At 32.0% G+C, this 19,248-nt stretch overlaps 6 protein-coding genes across 6 annotated transcripts; 3 read left to right on the top strand and 3 right to left on the bottom strand.

Moving 5' to 3' along the window:
* Positions 1-399: 399 nt before the first annotated feature.
* On the bottom strand, positions 400-2,222 carry AMA1 (Ama1p; the record flags this gene model as incomplete). Its single annotated transcript, XM_041552014.1, has 2 exons — positions 400-998; positions 1,115-2,222. The coding sequence occupies 2 exons, from the start codon at positions 2,220-2,222 to the stop codon at positions 400-402; spliced, it is 1,707 nt and encodes a 568-aa protein (XP_041407948.1).
* A 1,102-nt stretch (positions 2,223-3,324) lies between these two features.
* HSV2 (Hsv2p) lies at positions 3,325-4,716 on the top strand (the record flags this gene model as incomplete). The annotated part of the gene is made up of 1 exon (XM_041552013.1): positions 3,325-4,716. One exon carries the CDS (start codon positions 3,325-3,327, stop codon positions 4,714-4,716), a length of 1,392 nt encoding a protein of 463 aa, XP_041407947.1.
* An 84-nt stretch (positions 4,717-4,800) lies between these two features.
* Positions 4,801-5,586, bottom strand: PET54 (Pet54p; the record flags this gene model as incomplete). The annotated part of the gene is made up of 1 exon (XM_041552012.1): positions 4,801-5,586. The coding sequence occupies one exon, from the start codon at positions 5,584-5,586 to the stop codon at positions 4,801-4,803; it is 786 nt and encodes a 261-aa protein (XP_041407946.1).
* Positions 5,587-8,486: 2,900 nt separating this feature from the next.
* Positions 8,487-9,326, top strand: MRPL9 (mitochondrial 54S ribosomal protein uL3m; the record flags this gene model as incomplete). Its single annotated transcript, XM_041552011.1, has 1 exon — positions 8,487-9,326. The coding sequence occupies one exon, from the start codon at positions 8,487-8,489 to the stop codon at positions 9,324-9,326; it is 840 nt and encodes a 279-aa protein (XP_041407945.1).
* Positions 9,327-9,591: 265 nt separating this feature from the next.
* CRM1 (exportin CRM1) lies at positions 9,592-12,846 on the bottom strand (the record flags this gene model as incomplete). Its single annotated transcript, XM_041552010.1, has 1 exon — positions 9,592-12,846. One exon carries the CDS (start codon positions 12,844-12,846, stop codon positions 9,592-9,594), a length of 3,255 nt encoding a protein of 1,084 aa, XP_041407944.1.
* A 3,679-nt stretch (positions 12,847-16,525) lies between these two features.
* KABA2_08S03256 (KUP/HAK/KT family potassium transporter) lies at positions 16,526-18,925 on the top strand (the record flags this gene model as incomplete). Its single annotated transcript, XM_041552009.1, has 1 exon — positions 16,526-18,925. The coding sequence occupies one exon, from the start codon at positions 16,526-16,528 to the stop codon at positions 18,923-18,925; it is 2,400 nt and encodes a 799-aa protein (XP_041407943.1).
* Positions 18,926-19,248: the final 323 nt, after the last annotated feature.

The following is a 19,248-nucleotide window of genomic DNA, read 5'->3' as shown; positions in this document are numbered from 1 at the left end:
TTTATGTGTGCGTAATGTATACTTCAATAATGGCAATAGACACAACTTGAATTGAAGTACAAATGTTATTATGTATATCAGATAATAAAGAGTAAATATAGTGATTATAGCGTATTGTCTTGCATAGGGCTGTAGGTTGAAATAGCTTTAATTGAATATTTTCATTGTATTAAAGGTTTCTTACGTCAACTAGACCTTGAAAATAGATATTCGCCTAGTAAGCACGTAACGTGAAAAACGACTTTCTTCCAGCATTGATATAAGTATTTGTATATATTAATATATCTACTTATAACAGGACGATTCTAACATAGAATGACATGTTCCAATGTATATAATAGTTCTGAGTAGTCTTCAGTATATTTTGTTATGTTATTTAACTCTATTGTTGTTTCGTTTTTATCTTATCTTCCCTCTGTAACTATTGTGAATTCCTTCGATAAACTCAATGATCTCAGATCCATAGAGGCCTTTATCATGATACTCATTAATGACGTCTGAAGATCCTCCCCATATCTTATAGAATCTAATGGTTTCATCATTCATTGCAACACATATAGAAGAACAGTTTGGTGAATGTACAGCGCTAAGTACCCTTAGTGGTGTGGGCGTCTTGACATAGAGCATTTCATTAAGATCAGGATAAGTATAAGCAATCAACACTACGGGGTTATCGATGTCACCAAATCCAAAAGTTACTACGAGCTGTCTATAATTAATGGACCATATAAGGGACGTAATTTGACTGGAGGTTTTATATTCCTTTAGTAATGTACCTGTCGGAGAATGCCAAAATTTAATAGTTTTATCTTTACTTCCACCACCAGTTGCTAATAACGACTTCGACCAAGGACAAAATGCTACTGCTTTTACAGCTGCCGAATGTTTTAGAATGTATCTTAAGGATGGAGAATTGGGATCAGAGATATCCCACAGTGTACACGAGTTATCATTTCCACCAATTGCCACGACAGTGTCATCTTTGTTTATTGAAAGTCCTGTATTTTATGTGTTTGCACTTGTTGTTAGTATTTTAAGAAATAGAAAATAAGAATAAATTGAAGAAGGAAGGGTGTTATTACAATATATAACAATTGTGTTTTTAATTTCATACCGCAAACTTGTTGACCATGTGCCTGGAATTCACCAATTAGTTTAATATTTATTTCATCATTTGATGAATTCGTTATATCCATAATGTACACCTCACCAGACTCTACCCCTACGATAAAGTTGGAATGCTCGTTATGAAACCATTCGATGCAGGCAACACCTTTTGATGTATCTCTTTTGAATTCATGGATTGGACTTAATGCAACTAGACCATTAAATTTTTTGTTATGACGAACACATATATCTTGGTCATAAAGAAATAAAGAACCATTTTTGGTTCCAATAATTATCCTACTATTATAGGGTGAAAATGAAACACAGGTTATGAAGTCATTTCTCTCCGCCAGAATACTATGTTTCATGACAGGAATAGCGCCAGCTCTTTCTGACCACATGTAAACAGATGCCCCCAATCCGATTAAGATGTTATTTGTTGTGGCTGACCATGCAATTAGATTTGTATAGAAATCATTTCTTAGGGCTCTTGCATCCAATACTCTGAAAGGAACTATGGATTTTGGTCTTGCAGTTTTTCTACCGTAAGTTCCAGTTCTTGGTTTCTTATCTCTTTGATCGATTTCGTTAGATCCTTGTAATTTGGAAATCTCATTCTTAAAATCAGTTGGAATAGTAACTGTGTCATTTTTGTACTGGAAAACTTTTGTTTGTGAAAAGAGATTAAGGGAGTTGGCAATATTTTTTCGATGCATCTTCGATTGTTTTAATTTATTGCATTTCTTGGTCTTTTTGATCCTATTTGAAGATTGGGAATCGCTAGATAAGCTAGTTAAAGTTGAATTCCCAAGTTGATCAAGTGTTAAAGCAGAATAGTAATTTGTTCTTTCGAGATCTGTAAAAAATTCTGGTGATGACAGTCGTTGTGGTGTTCTTGATGTATCCTCCAATATTCTTGCATCATCGGATGAAAACTGATTCAAAAACGTTGAGGCCTTATAAGCTCTTTGTGAAGTACTATGTGGGATAAATCGATCTAGAGTATTGATTGTTTTGTTTTCTAGAGGAGAAGTCAAGGAATTCTTTTCTAGTGGAGATAATTCGTGTTGTAATGATCTTGGTGTTAATCTGGAACTGTTAATGTTTGAAGACATCAGGGTAATTTGTTTATTTTAGTTTAGATATGAAGTTATTATTGTTATAAGTAATTATATTTCAACGATTGTTTGGAGTTTTCTTGTTTTACAGTTGTATTATAATGTGTAAAAAAGAGAGAAAGTTCCCACTTGAATTTTTGCCGCTGAACTAAAAAGCTGTTTTGGAATCTAATAACTGAATTATTATTAGATATATCAAAGGAAATATGGAAAAGTTATAAATGATTGTCCTTAATGAAGTCTTCTGTAGAAAGTAATGTAAAAACTTTGTGAACAAATTTAGAAGATTTGAGATTGATAGGAAATATAATAGCTAATGAACGAAAAAATTATTAGCAATACTGTCGAGTGTGTTACACCGTCAGTCAGTTGGAAATAGTTGACCAAAGAGACCAATTATTAAAAGAAAGTATAATATAAATGTTTAAGAACTACATGAGGTGTCTTCTTTAAAAAAAACAAAGAAGTCAAAGTTTTTATATATTTGTTTGCTCAGTTCTTGACGCTGACGTTCTTCTAGAACAATGGCTGAACTATCTGGTTGGTCAAAAATTGAAAAAATAAGATCATTAAGACAAGAGTTGAAGATAGTTTGTTATCTTTTCTTATTATAATGTTAAACAATGTGTTATTCACCGTTACTTCAAACATTGGACCTATTCAATAGCACACTACTAGGGGGTATTCCCATGTTCTGTATGCCCACATATCAAGCATAGGGGTTGCAACGAGAAAAAGGTCAATATAATATGGCTGGTCAGTTTATTTCGTGATTCCCCAAAAACCTACTGATCAGTACTACTCTATGTGGTACATAGCTCTTTGTTTGTCAATGAACTTATCTAAGTAATATTGTCTTTAGTTTGTTTTAACACCCCCACCATTGAGTAAATTTAATCATCGCACAGTGTTTACTTTTCAATCATTTTGTTAGAGATCAAGAAAACGAAAGAAACCTTAATTAGCAAGTAAACTCGGAATCTGGTGAATATCTTCATAACAAGAAAGGTTTGCCAAACGTTTTAACTTTCGATACTTGAGCATCGCATACCTAAATGGTGAATGAAAGATATATATATATATATATAAAGAATCAACTATGACAATGACAGCCAATAAGTTTAATGACGTTACATTTAACCAGGATGATTCCTGCTTCAGTGTAGCCAGTGATGATGGATTCAAAATTTGTAACACATTCCCTTTACAAGTTAAGCTGGTCCAACAGTTTGTAGATTATAATGATAAAGCTAAAGGGATTGGAAAGACTAGGATGTTGAACAGGTCGAATTATATTGCTTTGGTTGGTGGTGGGAAAGAGCCTCGTTATCCATTGAATAGGTTAATTATTTGGGATGATTTAGTAGGGAAGGAAAGCATTAAGTTAAATTTTATGTCAGCAGTGAGAGAAGTGTATATATCTAGATGTTTTATTGTGGTTATTCTGGATACTAAGATATGTTTGTATTCTTTTGGAAAGACGCCTAAAAGATTAATGAACGATATTGATATTCCTAATGGATCCTTCGTTGATTATAAGAGTACTAATTCACATGACGATAATTCTAGCAATGGTATACTATGTTATGAAAGTAATAAGTACAGAGGTCAGATTCATGTAATGAACCTTGATAAGATATCAAAGAATGATAAACAGGATCATATTTTACCTACAATGATTATTAAAGCACATAAGAGTGAAATCCAGATGATTAAATTAAACCATCAGGGAACAATGGTTGCTACTTGTTCAAAGAAAGGAACTTTGATTAGAGTCATGAACGTCCAAAACGGAACTTTAATTAATGAATTTAGAAGAGGCATAGAGAATGCGGAGATTTATGATATGGAATTTAGTCCCAGAGGTAGTAAACTTGCAGTTATTTCAAATAAACAAACATTGCATATCTTTGAACTTTTTAATGAAAAGATATCATCAAATGGTAAAAACCAGAATAATAATGGTAAATCCAATGAGCCCATAGAGAGTGAGAATGTTTATAATAAGAGATTACAAAATTTGAATAGTATGGTTCCAAAGAAATGGAGTATTCAATATTTAGATTCTGTATGGTCCATGTGTAGTATTCATTTGAAGAATCCCCTTCTTAAAAGTTCACAAGGTATACATGCTAATCATAATGGGTATGATAGTCAGTTTGAGAAAGATAGATGTAAGATTGGTTGGTGCCATTCTTCTAATGTAGATGATAGCAATGGTAGAAGTCATGGCCAAGAAGACGATGAAATTGACAACAGTGAAGACAGTTTAGTATTGATTTGGAAAAGTAGTGGTATATGGGAGAAATATGTCATTTTAGAAAAGAGTGTACCAATTGGCAAAAATGGCAGTAGTAATGGGACCTCAGAAGGAAATGTGAAGTATTTCTCCGTAGGTGAAAGTTTGGGACAAAGTGGAAGGCATAGAGACACTATGCAAACTCATAAAAGAAGATGGGAAATTGTTAGAGAATCATGGAGGGAGTTATAATCATAACTTTATAAATAATAATACGAATATTCTGAATATATGGATATGTAGGTAGTAAATAAATAAAATAAAAAGGCAATGTCATTACAGTCTCTCTACTAACATTTTCTGATTAGGATCATCGTTGAAGTAAGTTCCATGAAAATTATTTTTAAATTTTTCTGCCTCATTAGCGTTATTAAAAGCAAAATAATGTAAAGTGGATAATTTAGAACCAATATTATTGTTATTCCAATACATTCTAAAACAATGTTTTATATCATAGAACCAAAAAGTGTCTTGAATCTGAGGTGAGGACAATTTAATAGGTAAATTCCATACCAATAGGGATTTTGATTCTATATCTATCAATTTGTCCATGCTAGCTATTGCCATCTTAGTAGAACTATCCTGTAGGCCACTGAAATATTTATCACCAGAGTCATAAGCATTAGATAAATTCATTGAATATTTATTCAAGATGTTCATCGTTTTGTCATGTGCATTAGACTTTGCAGATTTATCTGTCAAAGGTATCAATTTCACTCTCATTTTATTTATCTTACCCATCATTGTCTCATTATAATATTTATTCATATCAGGATAATTTTTAAACAATAAATAATATGTATCATTGAATTGAAAATATTTAGGGTCTCTCTTCCGTATGAAATCAAAGTCTATTAAGCTTCGTTGATCTCGAGGCAATAAATCCACAAAATCTTGTTTAATCAATAACGGATTATAACATTTATAATATAATCCTAATGCATTATTAGAACTAATTACAGTAGGGTTTATCTTTTTAGAATTTGATTTATTGCCAACTACTTTACCAGATTCGGAGATCCTACTCACGATATCAGTTATCACTTTCTTACTGCTTTTCATTTCTATTTGGGAATACTATAGAGTAATAATTAAAAATTTTCCAACGCTTCTATAAAGCATTTATGTCTTTGTCCCAATATGATTGTTTAAGGTCCGTAGCTGTCTTTAGTTTGCTTTAATGGTTTAAACAAATTCGTTTCTCTTAATTTGTTTTTTGACCTTTCCAATGAGGCCAAAAGAGATATTGGAAAATAGAGAAGCGAAGTCCGTTTTAAGATGAGAAAATGTCAGAGGCCTTGTAGATGAGTTGGACTTGATGCATGACAAAATAAATGAGTTTGATATCTTGATTTCGATGGGAGTTCTACCATAATGATAATCCAGGTATTGAATTAGAATGGAACACTTCTATATACATATTATGGTGCCATCACTGATAACATTGAATGTATTATCAAGTATATGATACGCTTTTGTAGTAATAATTTATATACGACTTTCTTATTTTCATTTAAAAACAAAGCATGTTGGTTTTTATAAACATTCTATAGCCATGTAAGAGAATAATCAACTCATGAAAAGTAAAACAATTGTGAATTCTAATATTGACCACTTCTATCTCTTTTGTGCCCCTCGGTTTATCTCAAATATTTCTCCTAATAATGTAGTTTAATGTCATTTTTTCCTATAAAGGGTTGTAATCCTAACATGGAACGTTATATACGAATATGTATAGAATGCTTTGAAAAATCTTGTTTAGATAATTATACTAAAGGTCTGGCTGTCACACAGATGATTATTAAATATGATTATTACGTACTGGTTTTACGATAAAATTTCTTCTTTCTAAAGTAGTGGAGTTTGTTTGTCTTCACTCCTCATACAATTGATTGGATAATGTTAACAGATAAACTTGATATGTATCAAACATGTTTTATTCTAGGAATATTATAGGATTATTGGTTACAAGCAAAAAAATATAAAGAATATGATGTAGTGGTCGTATAATATTTTTCTTTATGTTTATCTACTCTTAAACGTTGGTTACTTGGTTCAGTTCAACGTATCATTAATTCTCTGTTATGAGCTTCTTTTCATCCGAGCAATGTACATCAATGTTTACCTCAATAATAAATAAATCAATAAATGTACTCTTTAACAGATGATATTTTCCCAACATGTTTTTAATATATAGCATTAATAAACGGAACTATCGCAAAACTTTATGGAATGAGGCAACATAGATATAAAGAACAGATCAATCTACTGCTTTTTAATTAATAGATTCATCTTGATATTTTTATTTTAAAATATTAGTAATGCTATCACAATTAATAGATGCACCGTAGCTAGTCCCACACCTGATTGGATCATCTGGTATCAGATTCGAATACTTTCGTCAATTATTAGAGAACTTGTCGAAATTTCAATCATTTTAACCACACCATGTAGTACATTAAAGGTCGATTTAATTAAAAGTACGAACGTGTGTTTTAAGCGGCAATGTCCCCAAGATCTCTGTTTTCTAGTGATTTATTCCTCATAGGATTTCACAAAAGTGCGAATATTTTCAAGGTATAATGAAGATTCGTTAATCTTTGGCACATCCTTGTAATATTACCAGGTGTCGTTTATTAAAGTTACAAAGTGGGACGTGACATTATCCGATATAAATACGGAATCTTCATTTTACGACATTGTACCCTCTTTTATATGTTAGATTTTCCAATCAGGACCATTTTCCTAAAGTCATCAGAATCATCGCTTTTGACGGAAGCCTTACTCTATTTTTTTGGCGGCGAATAACTCAAGAAGTATAAATACTGAAAGCGAAATTGAATTTTAGAAAACTTTTTCAGAACTGTTTCTCTGTCTTCTGTTGTCTGTTTAGGTAATGTTTGGTTTATTTCCTTTTAGAAGAGGGTTAAGGCAACTTATGTGTTATTGCAGTGGCATTATGTGTCCACCATTTATTTGGAGGAGCAGTGTTTTGTATTCTGGTCTGGGAGATCGGTATCAAAAGCTTTTACTTGTTGCGCTGGTCTGGGAAATTCACATGTGGGATTTTCTAGGCTTGTGACTAGTAATTGTTTTTATAACGAACATGGCTCTTGCCTTTTACCAGAGCCATCCGGGTATCGTCTCCACATCTGTATAGATCGGTGCCTCTGTAGATGGAATTCGTTCCATCTCATGTATTTGTCCACTGCAGCATTTGATGTCTTCAAATATGATAAAAGTTTTTGGAACCTTTTCAACCTTTTTTTTTTCTTCTGCAAAAAGTGTATCATCTCAAAGGATGTCACTTGGAAGAAAAAATTACCTTCTCTCTCTCTATCAGTATTATTTCTGTTTAAGTTTGTTCAGGAGAATGCCTTTTACTGAGTAATGAAATGCTGAATTTATATAATTGTTTATTATGTTAGTCTATACTAAAGGAGCTATAAAATTCATAGAATTATGCTGTTGACAGGGTTCGTATAGATATATATCTTAACTTGGTTTATAGTCATTATATTGCTTTCAAATCATCTAATTCTGGCATATATTAACTGGAAGTGACCTCTCACCAGCTCCATGTACGTATAATGACTATACATTTATATAAATGTATAGTCATTTGTGTAATTAATCGTAAATATGTTTGGAGTTCAACATATGTGTGTGAATGTTGAGGTAATTATCAGGTTATTGTCCTTGAAGATGATGTATTGTGTTGTTGTGGTAGTAGTTATATATTCTCTTATAGTTTACAGAGTCTTCGTACAACACGACTGTTTTTGTCAGTTTCCCGGATAACGAAACAAAGAAGAACGAATCCCTCAATAAAAAAATGAATAAAATTGAAGTTTAAATACTATTAAATAGAAACATCCTTGAAGTCAGCATTAAGGAAGAGAGACAGTTTTAAACCATAACTCGAATCAGTTTATTAGGTATACAAACAGTTTGTGACCCAAATGTTTCCTCAAAATACGTTGTGGGCTGGTCTGGCTAAGCCAATATCGAGCCAATATCAATTATCAAATATATTAAGATTATATTCTACAAGACCTTCGTTAATAGCACCAAGTGTCGCTTCAACAGTTCATTCGGTTGCACCAGAGATTAATCATTCTCCAATACAAGCATTTAAGAGGAAATGGTTACCAAAAAGATGTGGTATCATTACTGAGAAGGTCGGTATGATGCCTTATTTTGATACCAAAACTGGAGATAGACTTGCTGCCACTATATTGAAATTGGATAACGTAGAAGTTATGATGCATCGTACAATAGATTCGGATGGTTATTTTGCATGTCAAGTAGGGTACGGTAATAAGAACCCCAAAAATGTCTCGAGACAACTTTTAGGTCATTATGCATCTAAAATTGTTAACCCTAAATTGAAAACTACAGAATTTAAGGTTGCCAATGAAGAAGGTTTATTACCATTAGGTACGTTGATGAAACCCTCTTTTTTCGAAGTTGGTCAATTTTTGGATGTTAGATCTGTCTCAAAGGGTAAAGGTTTTGCAGGTGTGATGAAAAAATATCATTTCAAAGGTCTAAGAGCCTCTCATGGTACATCTATTATGCATAGACATGGTGGTTCTTATGGTCAAAACCAAGATCCAGGTAGAGTCTTGCCAGGGAAGAAAATGCCTGGTAGAATGGGTGGTATTAATGTCACTGTTCAAAACGTGGAGGTTCTAAAAATAGACGATGTAAATAATGTTATTTGGGTTAAAGGTGCCGTACCTGGTCCAAATGGTTCTATTGTAAAGATTCAAGATTCAATTAAAAAGCCACCTGCATAAATCGATATAAATATTGTTCCTGGCTGAAGGACAAAATATGTAAACATGTAAATATGGGCTGTATACGTTTTAATTATTCTACATAATATTTGAGTATTTCCCATTCGGATGAAGATTTAAGGTTTACTACTTATAAAAGATTAAATACTATATTCTCTTTTTCTAATTTTTTTTTTGTTGTATTAGTTTTGCTATACACATTTTATGATACATTTATGTAAATTGCATTTGGATTAATAGTTTTTCCTTCTTTTCAAAAGATCAATCAATCTTCAAGTTCTGATGGTTTCAATAAACCACCGATCTTTGATGCTTGTTCCTTTTGCATCTTATTTTGTTGTTGTAATGCACTTTCTTTTTCTTCTGTGAACAAGTAATCAGTTGGATCACCACCAATTTCTTTAATTTGTACCAAGAAATCTCTCAGTATACCATTAAATTTACTTGGGTCCTTGTATTGTTTTGTTAATGCACTTAAGAAATTAGATACTTGATCAGTAGTCAAATGTGGGAACACACTAGACAACATGTTAGCCAGGAACTGGTTCAAATATACTTGGTTAGATGTACCTTGAGGAGCTTCGCCTTCTTTATAAATTGGGACACTGATCTTGTTATCGTATACTAAAGAAATTAATTTCATCAATAGCAGAGATTGTTTAGAGAAACCTGATTTGTGATCAGAATCTGTCAAGACATAAAACGTTTCACTGATAAATGTGAAGTAAAAATTTTCATAAAAGGCGTTAGCAAATGGTGTATTACCCATATTTTCGATGTTGTAAATTAATTGTACAGCAATCGATAAACCGTTGACCTCAATATCTCTGTTGTTATGCTTGAATGCCCAACAAATGGCATCGATAAATAGTTTGAATGCAGCAGGTGGTAATTCTAAGAATGCATTAAATGACTTTTCATTAATCACTTTTAATAATTTATAAAATTCAACACGATGTTCTGGATATTCAGTAAAATCTTTATTGATCATGTTTAAGGTACATTCGAAAACACTTTGAAGAATTAAGATAACACCTTGTGGAATCATATGGCCAACTTTATTTACCACAGTAGTCATACAGTTCAAAACTTCCGCATCTCTGGCATCTGGGACATTACTTAGATAATCTTCTAGGACAGCATTTAGTAGAGGCTCTACAAGAACCTTAACCACATCATCCAAGTTCTTTGCACGGTAGATATATATTTCCACCAATTTCAGGATTTCCTTCTTGATCGTTCTTAGACCACGAACCTTTGGAGTCTTGGTGGCAATTAACCCTTCGGTGGCAACTTGACTAGATATCATAGAGGAAACAGCTCTGTATAATTGTAACATATTGTAATAAATATGACCTAGTTGTGGATAAAAGTCTGCACCCATAGCGGTACAAACAGCGACATTAGTCTTGATAATATTAGCAACAATCTTAACTGTCTCAGAATCCAATAATAATGCAGGGTTGGCCATCGATTGTTCTACAATTGCATCCCATGCCATATTAGGTAATTGCATCAAGTCATTAAGTAGTCTTGTTCTCTCCACTGGGTTTCTTTCTTCAGATATGATGATACCACAAGCTCTGTAGAAAGTATGCACTTGTTGAGGTTGCAAATCAGCAGTGGTTTCCTGTATATCCCTAATGATGGCGTGGATAAATGGTTCAGTTTCGCGAGCTTGTTGAATGACGAAATGGTACTTACATTTTTGAACAATCTTAATGAAAGTATCACAAGCCATATCTTGAACACCTTCATGAGTTTCATGCATAAATTCAAATAATTTTAGAATAACAGTTTTCAAAAAATTCCAATGAGCTTTCAAGAATCTTGGATATTGTCCGACAACGTACATAATGTCAGATGCAACTACAGCTTTATTGTCTTTACCTCTTTTCTTTTCAGTTAAGGCTAATAGATCCTTAATGACTGTGACAACAAATCTCTTCTCGGTGTCCTCACTCATGGTACCAGAAATGGAACCGATAGCCCAAGATAGAGTATTAATATTATGCCATGACCATTCAGAGCCATCAATTTGTCTAGCCAATTTACTGACCATAATTTGTTCTGTGTCAACGACGTTCAAATGAGTCAAATAAACTAATACTTCTCTTTCACTTTTATAAAGTTGAATGGTATCAGATTCCTTAACAAATTCTCTTACAATTTCACCTTCATCATTTTCAACAACAAGGACTTCCTCAGGTCTTACCATATTTTCAATGATGACCCATCTCAATTGAGAACAAATGTCTTCATATATATGTTTTTTCAATGGGAATTTTTTCATGAATTCAGGGTTTAAAGCACCTGATCCGCTGGAGACAGTTTGATTTCCGACTGATAATTGCATTAATGGATTCAATTCATTAACAGGAAGTACTTGAACTTCCTGAAATAAACCGGCAACCAAAATATGCCAATAATCCAAAGTTGTCTTAAACAATTCTCTTTCATCGATCTTTGATAACTGAATCAAATATTGATGAGCATTCAATAATAATTCTCTTAAACTTTCGTCACTTTCCAAAAGATTTCTATGATGAGTTAAATAAGTAGTTAAAAACATTGCAAAATCTTGTAAGAATGATTGATCTGTCCCATTTGCCATAGAATAACTACTCTTTAGATCTGCAGTAGGTGGAATGACATTGGATGCTATCTGTTGAAGTGTATTTTGAAAGAAAAGAACGGTTTGAGTCTTAATTGATGCATTATCCTGAGGGATATCCAAACTTGATACTTCAGTTAGACATTTTAATGTTACTGCTCTAGTCTGAGCAGATGCCAAAAATTTTGTACTTAATAATTCAAGGATATTTGTTTCATAAATGTAACGATAAGGAATCCAATGGAAATATCTTAATAGAGACTCTAATGCCGCAACGACTAATGATGGAGAAGAACCTTCTTCTAGGACTCTAAAACATAGTTTAAAGATTTGTTCGAATTCTTTTGACATAGATTCCTTTAGATGTAAAGCTTTCTTTTGAGTCATTTGTTCTGCAGAATAATCAAAGACTTCTTCAGATAATAATTTCAAAATAATCATATTATTTTCACAAACGTTAATTGATGAATTAGAACTACCAATTAATTCTGGGATAAATTCTGGCCAATTTTCTGGCCATTCTTGTTTTAATACTTGAACTAAAGTCAAATCAGATTTATTAATTAAATTCTTTTGTGTTTTAAAGATTTCTTCATCTTGACACATTGAAATGATCATACCAACTATGAAGTTTCTAATACCTATTCTTTGTTCACTTGGTAATAGTTTCCATTTTGTATTTATTAATTTATCTAGAATAGATAAACCTATGAATTTAGCTTGAGGATTCTTTGAAAATTGTAGGATTTGATCAGCGCGTTGCCAAGCATCAGGATGTTCTTGGAATTTAGTTAAAATCTGTTGAGCTTGTTTTTGTTCATTACCTGAACCACGATAAAAAGTATCGACCACAGAATCTAGTAAAGTTATATCTAATTCTTTAGAAAAATCTAATACAGCTTCCATATTTGTGCAGACGTGGTGGGAGAATAATAATAATAGTAGTAATTAGTGGAGATTTGACTTTTATATGTATTCAATTTTTTTTTAATTTAAAAGCACAGGAAATTGTTAATGAATAATCTAAGTTCTTAAGCAAAGTAGTCACAATTCTTATTTGAAGGTGGTTTTGTTTCTTACTTTTATCCTTATTAAAATAATTATAAGTTTGTAGATACCTTCAGAGAATTATAAAAAACTAAAAAATAGTATAAAATATATGCACGTTCCTTGTAAATGGATAACTCTACAATCTGTAATATATGTATACTTTCGTTTCCTTAAGGAGGGTTAATGAACTAGTCTTTGAGTGTGATAGACGCAATTAGTCCCTATAAGGTAAATATATATGTGATTGTGTGTAAAATCTTTCTCAATTGTTTAAACAAAACAAAAAAAAAAGTTGTCTATGTGTGCAGTGTAAATAAAATAAAATAAAAATTATCTTCCCTCTCTCTCTCCTAATACAGAGAAAATTAGTAAAATAAAAAAACAAAAATGAATAATAACATTCTATTAAATCCTTTAAGTTTATAGAGATGAGAGACAGAGAGAGATATCCGCTGCGGGACGTGTAAATTTTTACTATGGGTTTGTGCTCAGAGCGGGCGGTAGGGGCGGTCAGAAAAAGGTCAAATTTCATAACCAAGAGGGTAACCCCGAGTTGGAGGAGAACGATACTTGAAACTGTTTATTGTGAATAGCAATGATGAACTTAGAGAACTAACATTCAAGGTCGAATAGTTGATCTGGTCAACCTTGCAAGTTTATGTGTGTATCCATTTAAGTAGGGTGTGTGACGGTCAGCCATCGATGATGGTGTTACATGACACTGAGGTTTTCTTTAAGTAGCCGCTGGAGGAAGACGAGATTCGACTAGTCTTGCGAGTAATTCTTATATAAATAAGAAAATACTCATGATGATGTCAAACACTGTCCTACTCACTTTTGTACCAGAAAGGTTGAAATGGAGTTATTTGCTTATGCTTAAAAAAATACAAATATATATATATTTTAATATCTTTGATGTTCATCTGAAAATGGTCCAAACATTACAAAACAATAAACAAAAAGTCAATAGTGACAAACTAAGCAAACGACACATTTCTTTGAATTTACTTATTTAAAATGTAACATCAAAAACACATATCGAAGTCTTTAATGTAACCTGAAGTTAAAATACTTTTTAAAAAAATAACACTTTATGTTACATTAACAATTTTGAAGGTTACATTGTTTTAATTAATTTTCGATGACGTTGGAAATAATAACAAAGCTAATCGTCAATTTATCTGAAAATTTTCAGATATAACTGTGTATCTCATCTTTTTTGTTAACTAGTAGCCAAGCAAAACAAGTGGTAAAGGATAATATATAAGAACTCTGCAACCAATTTAACTTTCCAAATCAAGCTTCCTATAACAATTCATAATATCCTAAATATAATATTGAACCTGCGATGACGTAAAACTTCACCGAGTTCTTCTAAAAATATCAACACAAGACCCAATACTCCGGATGACAGCAATATTTTTACTTTTATGACGTTCATAATAGAACATACAAGGAGTTTAAACCAAAACTGCAAACATAGTAAAAACACAATATATTTAATTCGAGAATTTCTTCATTCAATAGTAGAAAATATCCAACAATTGCAAGACGCATCTTCCAAAACAAAGTAATTCTACCTCAACAATATCTTGAAATATTTTCTTTCAATTCCTTTAATCTAAAACATTTATTCTGCCTGATCTTGTTCCTGTTCTAATTAATCATCAATAAAGCCATCGGTAAAGCCAACGATGTTCGCCGATGCCCATGTGACGTAGTCTTTTCACCATAAAATGAGAACAAAAATTCGAAAGAAAGAGAGCAGAAAAGAAAAAGCTGCTAAGCCAGCTTTTATGACATCAATACAAGGATGATGATCACGATAAAGGGGCTACAATACGGCTAGATGGACATGCGATAAATTCTTATTTGGAACCATAACGTACTACGTTTCAAGAAACTATCATTATTATAGCCCATATTTGGTTAGCAAACATCAACAACAGTGGGTAAGAATAGGATATTTTTTATTTCCAGTGCTGTCTGCTTGTCTTTCACCTTAAATCATCATTAAAACAAAAAACGAAAGCTATTTTTATGCAAAGCCCTGCAGGATCAAAGAAGATATAAAGCTTAACGTAAAGTTTCTTGTATGCATGTAATGTTTGGGTTTTTGTTTACTCTATTGTTTAAGACAGTCAGTAATTGTATTTTTACTATAAGACATAATATATCCGGAACTTTACTAATCCACTATAACGGATATTGATTCTATCTAAAAAAGAGAAAATATATCACAGCTTTTTAATTCGTTCATCTCTCCTTCTATATCTTATGTATTCTGTTATTATTACAAAGTAAAACATATCATCTCCCCTCCCTTATTTTTATTTGGTCACTCCCCCAAAGCCACTCTATCACATGTAATATGTGCATAGCCCACCTGACTGTTGCGTTTACTTATTTTGAGACATAGTAAATACTGCTAATAACGTCTTACCAAAACTGAAAAAACTAAGAAAATTGAAAAACTAAACAATACGAAAAGAGTAAATAATGCAATACCTCATCGCCCAAATAAACGAAACGTAAAAAAAAGACGCAAGCTATTATCAAAGAGGAAGAGAAACAGAGAGAGAGATACTCAAATTTAATACGTACTTCATTACATTTCCCCTTATTTCCCCTTTGTATGTAATAAATTATGTTATTCTTGCTTTTATTATCGTTAAATAAGAGGGAATAACAAATTGCATAAAAAACAACAACAACAAAACAAAGGGGAAAGCTGGTAATTTCCATGTTTTATTTGTTCATTTCTTACAGAAAGTTCTAACAAATTCTTTGTTTCAAATTATTTCTTTTGACGTCTTAGCTTAACCATCATAATAATTTCGATATTTCGTGTTACTTGCTAATGCTCCGAGTAGTAAAAGTCACATTACGTAGAAATCACAGATTTCTCACAATAGAACTTTTCTTTAATCGTTATTAAGGAAAATGCCATGAACGACAAATACAAATCTTTGTCAGTGACACGCATTGTTCTAATTAATCAATCAGGGTCAAATTAAACTAACAATTTTTTTCTTTCTATCAGTTTCCTGTAAAAATATGATGTTTTAATTTTAAATTATCAAGTGTGTCATTTTTGCTCTTTTCCACATACAAAATAATATAAACTAGCTAATCATTTTAATTATTAGCAATACACCAAGATAATAAATATTATGAAAAGGAAAATAAAATTAATGGGTTTTTAAATTTCTTAATCAATAGTTGAAATAGTACATCTACTATAAAAGCAAATAATAAATGTAGTTTTTAATTACATATTGGGATGACAACGTTACAATCATCTTAATATTACTTGATCTTATATTTGTTTCATTTCCCACTCTATACTAAATACTTATACTATAATATTAAGCTGTACCAGAATAAAAGAACTCTGAAATTTTGATCATACAATATCTGTTTTTTACTAATAACAATTAAGTGAATCTGCAAATTCTAATCATTGTTGGTAACACGATTTTCTTCCCTTAAAAAATTCTATTACACAACAACATCAGTACTTCATATCTTTTGAATGGAGAGAATTAATAGCTCTTCAATAATATCAAGAAGATCACCCGAAGCTGAAACTGAATTGATCAGTAATAGGGAGAGTTGTGATTTTAGTAATTTAGATATAATATCTGAATCAACTATCGATTCAACAAATACTAATTCTACAGATAGTAGTGCCATACCATCACTTGAAAATATAACCTCAGGTTCAGGAAAAAAAACTACGTGGACGAAAACTTTCCTTTTATCTTATAGTACATTAGGATCAATTTATGGTGATATTGGTACATCTCCACTTTATACCCTTTCTACTATTTTTGCTAAAAATAAATCACCTACAAAACAAGAAGTTACAGGTGTCCTATCTTTAATATTTTGGTGCTTCACATTATTGGTGATAGTTAAATATGCATTTATTGTCTTACGATTAGGTCCTAATAATGGTGAAGGTGGACAAGTTGCCATATATTGTAAAATTTCCAATATTTTACATACGGGCCCCATGGGGGTTAATTTTAAGGATGATGATGAAAACAACGAAAATTTACTTTCATTAAGTAGAACAGAAACAAGAGGAAGTTATGTCAGTACAGACTCGTTCTTCCAATCAAATAATTTTAGCCTGTTAAAAAATAAAAAATATAAGAAGCTTTTTGCTACTTTTACTTTAGGGTTATGTTTTCTTGGTGGTGCTTTAGTGATATCTGATGGGTTATTAACTCCAACAACATCCGTATTAAGTGCTATTGAAGGTATTGGCTTAGTGGTCCCCTCATTTGATAACAAGACCATGCCAGTGTCTGTTTGTATTTTAGTTGTATTATTTGCAGCACAACCTTTGGGGTCACAATATATTTCATTAGCCTTTTCACCAATCATGGTAACTTGGTTTGTCACTATATTCGTTATTGGTTGCATAAATATATCAAAACATCCAAGTGTCTTCAAAGCTTTAAACCCAGCAGAAGCAATATATTATCTACGAGACCGTCGTTCGATAGATGTCCTAGGGTCTGTCATGTTGTCACTAACTGGTTGTGAAGCGATGTTTGCCGATGTTGGTCATTTTTCTGCCTTATCAGTTACATTGGCATTATGTTTTGTGGTATACCCATCACTGATGTTAATGTATCTTGGGCAAGGTGCATACTTATATGATCATCCAGAGGCAATTTCAAGCGTATTTTTCTTATCTATTCCAGGTGGTAATTCAACGGGATTCTATTGGTTTGTCTTTATTTTTGCTACTCTAGCAACTATTATTGCCTCTCAGGCTTTGATCCTTGGTGTCTTTTCGATTATTAAACAAATGATTCAGATCGATTGTTTTCCTCATTTTAAAGTTTCTTACAAATCTGCAAAGAGTTCAGGGACTATTTTCTTACCTTCCATTAATTTTTTACTGATGATTTGTGTCGTCTTAACATGTGTTGGTTTTAGAAAATCTGCTAATGTTACAGCTGCCTATGGGTTAGGGGTTTCCATCGATTTTCTTTTGACTACTATTTTTATCTCCTTATGTATGTTAACATACTATAAGGTCCATTGGTTAGTGGTTTTATTTTTCTTCCTCACTTTTGGATCATTAGAAATGTGCTTAATCATATCAAACTGCGTAAAAGTACCACATGGTGCTTGGTTCACTATAATGGTAACTGCCATAATGTTTTCCTTTTTTGTATTTTGGAGATGGTGTCGTGTAATTAAAATAAAACAGGAACGTAGGGACCGTAAAAGATTACAGGACATATTATCAAAATCTGAGAATAATAACGATCGCTCATTTATGCTAGGAGATCGTATCAGACATATTGACACCAATGAGGTGTTTGTCAAACCATATCTTACAAAATTAAATCGTTACCCTGGTGTTGCCATCATGTATTCAGAACTTCCATCCTTGGTTAATTCAAATAGTACAGTTCCAGGATTATTTGGAGATATCTGTAGGAATTTTCCTGCTTTGCCTGAATGTTTCATTTTTGTTGCTGTAAGGACTGCAAAAGTGCCATTTATTCCTATTGAAGAGCGTGTCATAATTCAAAAAATTAATCATTTCGAAGGATTTTATAAATGCATTATTCGTATCGGATTTATGGACACTGTAACGATGGATACACATATGAAGGTTCAAATAATAAGCAAAATAAAATTACAAGGTATATCAAGTAGTGAGAAGAATAGCCCTATTAGATTCATTCAAATTTTTGGTAAGGAGACAATCAGATCTGGAAACCGTATAGATAAATTGAAACCAAAAAACATTTTCCCTTGGGTATGGCGTGAAATAAGAGGGTTTGTAATCGAATGGGTATTTTTCCCACTTAATGAACTTCAATCAAAGGCAGTTAACATTACATCAATGACAAATAAAAATAACGACGACATACTACACATAGGAAAAGAAGTTACCATATGAGGCAAAGCATTAATTTTAAAGTTATTGAAGAATATATTCCTAAAGTGGTCTACTACTTATCCTAGATCTTCTACAATGATGAGCTGTCTCTATTTCAAACAATAAAAATTTCATATTATCAAATTAAAAATGTTAATTACTCTTGACTTCGAAAAGTTTTTCTAAGATATATACCCTATCAATAATTGTGTAATAGAATGTACTGAATAAAAAACAACAACTTTCACTTTATATTTAATTGTAGAGAATCTGAGATAGAGTGTTTGCCTCTATTAGTCTCTTCAAACTTTACTTTATTTAATTCGGACATTTTTTAATACGAT

This window comes from Maudiozyma barnettii, assembly GCF_903064755.1.
Source record: "Maudiozyma barnettii strain CLIB 1767 genome assembly, contig: KABA2_08, whole genome shotgun sequence".
Taxonomy (NCBI): domain Eukaryota; kingdom Fungi; phylum Ascomycota; class Saccharomycetes; order Saccharomycetales; family Saccharomycetaceae; genus Maudiozyma; species Maudiozyma barnettii.
The sequence above is the reverse complement of the archived record's forward strand: the minus strand, read 5'-3'. Positions and strand labels throughout refer to the sequence as shown.